The 7,395-nt window shown below is 36.4% G+C and overlaps 1 protein-coding gene across 1 annotated transcript in view; it reads right to left on the bottom strand.

Moving 5' to 3' along the window:
- Positions 1–1,266: 1,266 nt before the first annotated feature.
- atosb (atos homolog b) overlaps positions 1,267–7,395 on the bottom strand; it is a 69,236-nt gene continuing 63,107 nt past the window's right edge. Inside the window, exons 7-8 of the mRNA XM_087989483.1 lie at positions 6,299–6,495; positions 1,267–4,315 (exon numbers count right to left, since the gene is read on the bottom strand). Coding sequence (XP_087845609.1) covers positions 4,162–4,315; positions 6,299–6,495 — 351 coding nt within the window. The 3' untranslated portion in view covers positions 1,267–4,161. The remainder of the gene's footprint in view (positions 4,316–6,298; positions 6,496–7,395) is intronic.

Below are 7,395 nucleotides of genomic sequence, written 5' to 3'. Positions count from 1 at the left end.
ATTAGATAGTGACCAGTCAGACAAACCCTTCATCCTCTGTATGACTGTGCATTCATTCAATATCACATGCTATGATATGCTGTTTGAACATTTGAGAGTAGTTTACTATTATGTATTCTAATTTTAGCTTAAGTTCAATACTTTCAACCACACTTTTCCCCTGATAAGATCCTCTTTAAACTTAGCTTTTTCATTATGGTTTATAGTCTCCTGTGGCTTGGTATCACATTTGATCACTACTCTTGTACAATACCTTAGGATGTTACTACATTCAAGACATTAGATGGAGAGTGTGGAACAGAGTATTTGCAGATCAAAAATGATCAAGTACAATCATCAATTTAGGTGCAGAGGGAAGTTCTCAGATTGTTTCAGAATTTCCAGAAAAGAACATTTTAAATCTAGATTTCAAGATATAGTTCCAAAAGCGTCATTTTAAAGGCTAGGTTAAAACATGGGCAAGCAAAGAAAAGGACGATGACATCAATATTGACTGGTGAATTTTGCTTTTTCCAGCGTTAGGAATAATTCTCAAATAGCATGCTCTTTTTTGGGCATCAGGCCTAGCAACATCATGTGATTGTCCTGCACATACCTCCTCTTAATCAAAAATCAATGCAAGATACGTGCATGCAGTGACTTTCATAAGATTGTCATTAAAATCTTGTGTGCACATCCAAATTGTTTTCCAGCCTAATGTCAGCTTGACTCAACTGATAAGATTTTCACCCACATCAAACAATTGTAGGTTTATACCTCACTACTGACTGTAAACACTTACTCAAGTGTCAGGTAAATCTATCACTGACTAACCATTATATTATCAAAACTGCTAATTTGAGCATTAAGAGCAGCAGAAAATATCACTGACATTCCCCCAATTAACACCAAAACCAGATCAAGTCATCATTATTCTTCCTGTTTGCTAGTTATAGGAACTACATAATTACAAAATTAATTGATTGGTGGTGACATAGTTCAGAACATCAAAAGGAATTTGATAAGGTGCAACATAAATCCAAGATTTTCTTCCTTGCAATGTTGACTGCTTTCAGTGACAAATGATAATATTCATGGTCCTCCAGCTTGCCATAATACCCTCAGTTCCCGTGATGCTAAATGTCTGACCAGACCTTTTTTAAAAAGCTTGATTTTGGATTATTGTGACGCCAGTGAGGTTGCATAAAATGTGATGGCCATGTAAATTCAGAGTGAGGCAAAGCAATTAATTTAAAGAATAATATGTAAGCACTTTTAGAGGACACCTTACTATTGATAACCCAGTATTTTGGGTGAATGTACTTTTTATTAACATTGTGGCACTCCTGTTAACACATGAAACTTAAAATCTACATAATTATATTACAAATATAAATCTGCACAGCATAACATTATTTTAAACAAATGAAAAATACTTCTCTTTAAAATACAGCATTGTGGCATACTGTAAGATCATTCACAATCACATACAGAGGAGTCCTCTCACGAGCCAGAATGTATAACTTGGCATATGAGAATTGAAGGCACAAATACAATGTGCAGTGCAGATACAGTATTGTGCAAGAATGATTTTTTTTGTGATACCTTTATTAAAGTAGGCACTGTTATTTTTCATATGGCATTTGTCTTCACAGATGAATTGTCATGGAAGAGTAAGCCAGAGGCCAAATGCTTCCTACTAACACCCAACTGAAGACTTAACTTTACAAAAGCCTGCATAAATTTCCACCAGATGATAGAGAAAGGTGGTCAGCCTCCAAAATAAAGTTCAATTTCAGTTGAGGCAGGGGACAATTTACTAGGAAGGATAGTATGACTATTACAACATGTGAATTAAAAAAACAAATCTACAATGAGAAGCGATCAGGTGAAGTTCCTGAAATTTACTGTTGGAAGCACATTGTCCTTCCTGCCAGTTAAGTTTCTCAGTTAAGCCTTGAGCTATTTGCCTCATCATAGCGAAATCGATTTTGTTGCTGTCAAGTTTGTCTCTGACAAGGAAGAGAAAGTGGAAACTAAGTAATTTTGTCTCCAACTACCCAATCTATCCTAGTTACCTTGTTTACTTTTATCCTTCATTTTACGTTCCATGTTTTTGCCATTCTAGCGAGCTTTATTTCCTCTTCTGTGAACTGAAGTCCTATAATTAATTCTCTTGGACCGGGAAGGATTTGGTATTACCTTTGCGTCTTTCCCAATGTACTAATTTTTGTGTAGAAAGCTTTTTGTCAAAATGGATGATGGTCAAGCAGATTACATGTCAGATAAAGCATAGAGATCTGATTCTGTGCTACTCAATTGTTGAAGTTTACTTCATCAAATTTTCAACCACTGTGGAGATATTGTTTTCAGGCAAGGTGATATGGTTCCATGGCCCTCAGTTACCACTGGGTACCTAGCCAGCTATTCCAACACCAAAGATAACTGTTGCAGGATTTTGAAGTGCAAGATAAATCACAACACAATCTGTCTCTCAGTATGTATCAAGAGCTATTGAATTTTAATCAAAAGTGATTCTTTTTTATATTTCTGCACTTCAGGTTTTCTGTTGAAAATGTAGCATTTTTACTGCCACCCAGATGAGATCAGCTATTACAGGCCAGAGAGCAAATCTGGGAATGTTTTGGTCTGTGGTGGATCAGTAGCTCTCAGGGTTAATCACTGGGGAAAATCCTGTCCATACATACGTGGAGACTCAAATTCAATATTTTATTTTTGCACAAGCTTTAAAGAACATTCAAAACCAAGATATTTACAAGAACAGTTTATTCCATCAAAAATACCATCTACCTCACTTAGCTTCATGTTTCTACAATTGTTTCAACAATATGATTTGTAGATTGGGGTTAGGACAATGATAACTATAATAAAAACAAAAACAGATGTAGATTTCTGAAGTGTACCTTCCAGATTTAGAACCACAGCACATAAATGAAAAAAATTCTAACATTAGGAAACAGTTTAAGTAACACTTTAACCTAGAGGCACCTTATGCAAAAGGTATAGTTTAATTTATTCCAGTTTGGAAACTACCTGGATACACATTGACCCAAGAAAACTCCACCTTTTCAAAGCACTTTGGCAAATGTGAGATAATTAAATATACCATCACCAAGTGCCACAGTGCATTTGTATACAAATTCTGTGCACCAAGTAATGGGACCATGCATTTGTAGCTGGAACATCAACGGTTAGGGAGCTGGCAGCAGGGATCAGATATTCCCAAATAATAATACAGAAGCCAATCAAAATATCCCTTTTGTCCCATGTATTTGCTCATGGAACAGTAGCAGCAAAGACCTGGAAAGCAGGTTTCCACCAACCCTCCCAAACAAAGCAAGCAGGTGGTACAGGTGAGTAAACAAGGCAAAGAAATAGCTTAAAAAGGAGAACTCACTGCAAAATTAACTATTTTTCTAAACTGTTGCCAATACACCAGTGTTTTCTTTATGTCCTCTTTCTCCTTATACAACAGAATGGTTATTCAGTCTATCGATCGGTAGACTGTACTTAGAACAAGTTAAAAATCAGTTTATGTACCAAACTAAACAGATTTAAATTTAAAAGAAAAATTAAAACATCTAATTCTGTTTCTTGAGTGAAGGATGAAAATGCCAAAAGTGAGAATGGAAGAAGCAGCACTATTCAACAACTCTATTGAAGAGATGTTTAATTACATATAGATTTTTGCATAAACTGTATAGGTTAAAGGGTTAATCCAACTCTTTTCTAAATTACTTCTTCCCACATTGCAATATTTGACTTTTGCGGTCCTGAATGGCTCTCATTTCAGGGGAACCACCTAATTATTGTAATCATGAACTCAGGCAATGGAAGATATTTAAAGTAAATGAATCAGTGGTTCAAAGTAAAATGTGACTTTGATACAGAGGACAAGGAGTTAAATTTCAATGAACTAAGGGCAAAACTGTTGATTAAATATTGTAGGTTTACATTAAAGCAAAGTTTCCTGTGCTTTTCAAAATCCAAATTTACAGAATGCCACAATAGGAAACTGCACTTTAAACAAATCCTTAATGTTTATTACAAAGCATGCGCATTAACACTGAACTGAAACTGAGTTTTGTTCCACTAGTTAGAGCCAATTGCTAGATAAATAAATCACTGAACTGCAATATAGATAATCTTGAAATTGATGTGTTAAACTCGTGGTGAATATTTTGGATTTCTTGGCATTTCTGTAAATGACTTTAACTCATAAGGTATACCAGAATCCACTTCACTTGATTTTCGTGAAAACAGCAGCCTTATATCACTGTGCAAGTAGATTTTCCCAGACTTTGAACTTTGAAACCTGAACAATTAAATGAACAGAGAGAACAAATCAACATTGGGATGCTAATAAAACCCACCCTTCAACTTAAATTCCGAAATGCACTCTACATCAACACAAACATTATCAAATTAATAACTGGTAAAAATATCCTCTTAAGGAGAAAATCTTACAATCTAACAGAATTTTATGCAGCTTATCATAAACAGAAAAATCAATCTTTCCCCTTCTGCACTCATACTCAGGTACATTTCTATAGGCACTAATAGATTTACAGTATTGAAGAGAATAATCATGCACAAGCCTGAACAAAGAAAATAATAGTGTCATTGGGCCTGAGCCCAAATACTTACAGGAGAAACCAATGATCAGAAGCAGGAATCTTAGAAAATATTTTACTCATTTGCAAGTTCAAATGCTGAAGCCAATTTCATTGTATCCCAAAATAAAAACTGACAGCATTTAATTGGGAGACAGTATAGCGGTAATGTCATTGGACTGTTAATCTAGAGACCCAGACCTGGGACCTGGTTTAAACCTTACAATGTTAACTGGTGAACTCTAAATTTGATTAATAATTCTAGAAGACTTAAAAGCTATTCTCAGTAATGGTGATCATGAAACAAACCATCATCGATGATAGTTTTTACAACTATCTACTTCACTTGAGAAGGAAATCTGGCTTCCTTATCAGGAGAAAGTGAGGACTGCAGATGATGGAGATCAGAATCGAGAGCATGGTACTGGAAAAGCACAGCAGGTCAGGCAACATCCAAGGAGCAGAACAATCAATGGTTCAGGCAAAAGCCCTTCATCAGGAATCCTTATGCTTTTCCAGCACCACACTCTCCACTCTGGCTTCCTTATCAGTCTGGCCTTACATACGACTTTCAACAACATGGTTGCCTCATACTGCCCTTTGAAATGACCGAACAAGAAACTCAATTCCAGAGCAACTAGTAATGGACAAGAAATGTTGTCTTGGCCAACAATGTCCACATGACATGTAGGAATAAAGAAAAATACCTGTTCAATCTGGGACCCCCCTGATAAATCTGATTTAGAACACCACTTCTCCTTTGGGATCAAGGATGACTTACTTTAATTGTGTTCTGGCTCCAAGTTCCAAGATGGCTGAATACACAATCTACCAACACTTTGTAGCGGGAACATTGCGTAGATGGATTGTTTGGAGGGCTGTGTGCTCCCTTGCCATGACCAAGTTCCAAGTAGAACAATTGCTTCAGGAGTTAACATTTAACTATAGGGAGCTCTCAATTACTAAGAACTTTGAGAAACTCCTCTGATGACAAGACTGGGAATGGTTGTTCATGTCGTACTATTCTACAGTTCGTTGGTAAAAGTGTGAAAGATCCATCAATTGTTTTTGGTTAATATAGTAATGAGTGTGCAAATTATTTTATATTTTACAAAAATGCTTTCTAATCGGCAGCTCTTGGGGATAGGACTTCGGCTCTACAAGGTCCTTCATTCAATGAGAGGTCCCACACGGCTCAGGTAGTGCTTGATTGCCTCATGATGATATGCCTGCTATGGAAAGTTGGTGTGGGGTCTCATTGGTTTTCAACCCGTGAGCAAGACCCACATTGTTGCCACTAAAGTTCGCTCCGAGGTTGTATAAAAGTAAGTTTTAATTTGAATCATCATTGATATGGAGTTTGCTGCTCTTAGCTCTGGCAATTTGTCCAATAATTTGAATTCAAAAATAATAAATCACCACAATTATTGCTGAATATTGTATGCTTGCAGTTAGCAGGTAGGAATAGGCAAAGATTTAGTTTCAAATTTTGGACTATATGCCCCCCCCCCCTTATTCTGTTCACAATAAAATTTATAATGAAAATACAAGGCAATCTAAAAGCCAAACATTTCAAAATTCTCAGCTGAAAACTAAGTTATTTCCAAATCTATTAATGATTAGAAATGAAACAATACACTATTACTCATATAGAGAGATACGCGTTAGTTTCAGAACTTACATACCTCAAATGAATCAGATAACATAGTACTTTTTTCTTTACTTCTGAATTTTCCACATTTTCATGTGTCCCTTCATTTTCTTCCACTGGCACTAGAAATATTCTGTGGCGCAAAAGTGTAATGTGGTTTGGTGGCATATCGCTGAAGTCATAGGTCACTAAAAACATCTTGACCACAGTTTTATTTGGGTTGAATAAGGTCTGTAAATGGAACAACAATCATTATGATGTTATTATCAACACCAAAAGTAAATGAAATGTAGCTCTTAACTTAGTCTGATGTTTTCAAATGATCTTATGAACAAAATCTGAATGTATCATATGCCAGTGAACAAAATACGTAAAACTCGCAACTTTTACCCAAGGGAGAAAAGGATATGGGAAAAGCGAAAGAAAGTAACATTTAGAATTTCAGAAGCACGTGGTAACTTATGACTATATACAAGCAAAATAAGACATTAAAATGTGATATAAGTAAACAGAAGGACGTAAGAAAGAGGGGTGGTAGACAGTCTGGCCCCTCGAGCCTGCTCCACCCTTCCATAAGATCATGGCTGATCTTTCTGGGGACCCAGTTCCACCTACCATAACCTTTAATTCCTTCACTGTTCAAAAATCTATCTTTGCCTTAAAAACATTCAGTGGGCTAGCCTCAACTGCTTCACTGGGCAGGGAATTCCAAATATTCCCAACCCTTTGGGTGAAGAGGTTCCTCTTCAACTCAGTCATAATTCTGCTCCCCCTTATTTTGAGGCTATGCCCCCTCGTTCTAGTTTCACTTATCAGTGGAAACAACCTCTCTGCTTCAATCTTATCTATTCCCTTCATAATTCTATATGATTCTACAAGATTCCTCCTCATTCTTCTAAATTCCAATGCGTATAGTCCCAATTTACTCAAACTTTCCTCATCAGCCAACCCCCTCAATTCTGGAATCAACTGAATGAACCTCCTTTTCACCCCCCTCCAGTGCCAGTACACCCTTTCTCAAGTAAGCTTCCAGAGAAAGTGGTGGAGGCTGGTAGGATTACAACATTTAAAAGGGTGTAGAGGGATATGGACCAAATGCTGACAAATGGGACTAGATTTATATAGATACTT

The sequence above is a fragment of the Chiloscyllium plagiosum genome, unplaced genomic scaffold (genome assembly GCF_037043375.1).
Source record: "Chiloscyllium plagiosum isolate Xiang-an unplaced genomic scaffold, Cpla_swu_hap1 HiC_scaffold_1, whole genome shotgun sequence".
In the NCBI taxonomy this organism is placed as follows: domain Eukaryota; kingdom Metazoa; phylum Chordata; class Chondrichthyes; order Orectolobiformes; family Hemiscylliidae; genus Chiloscyllium; species Chiloscyllium plagiosum.
Note: the sequence above shows the minus strand (reverse complement) of the source record. Positions and strands in the feature narration are given on the sequence as shown.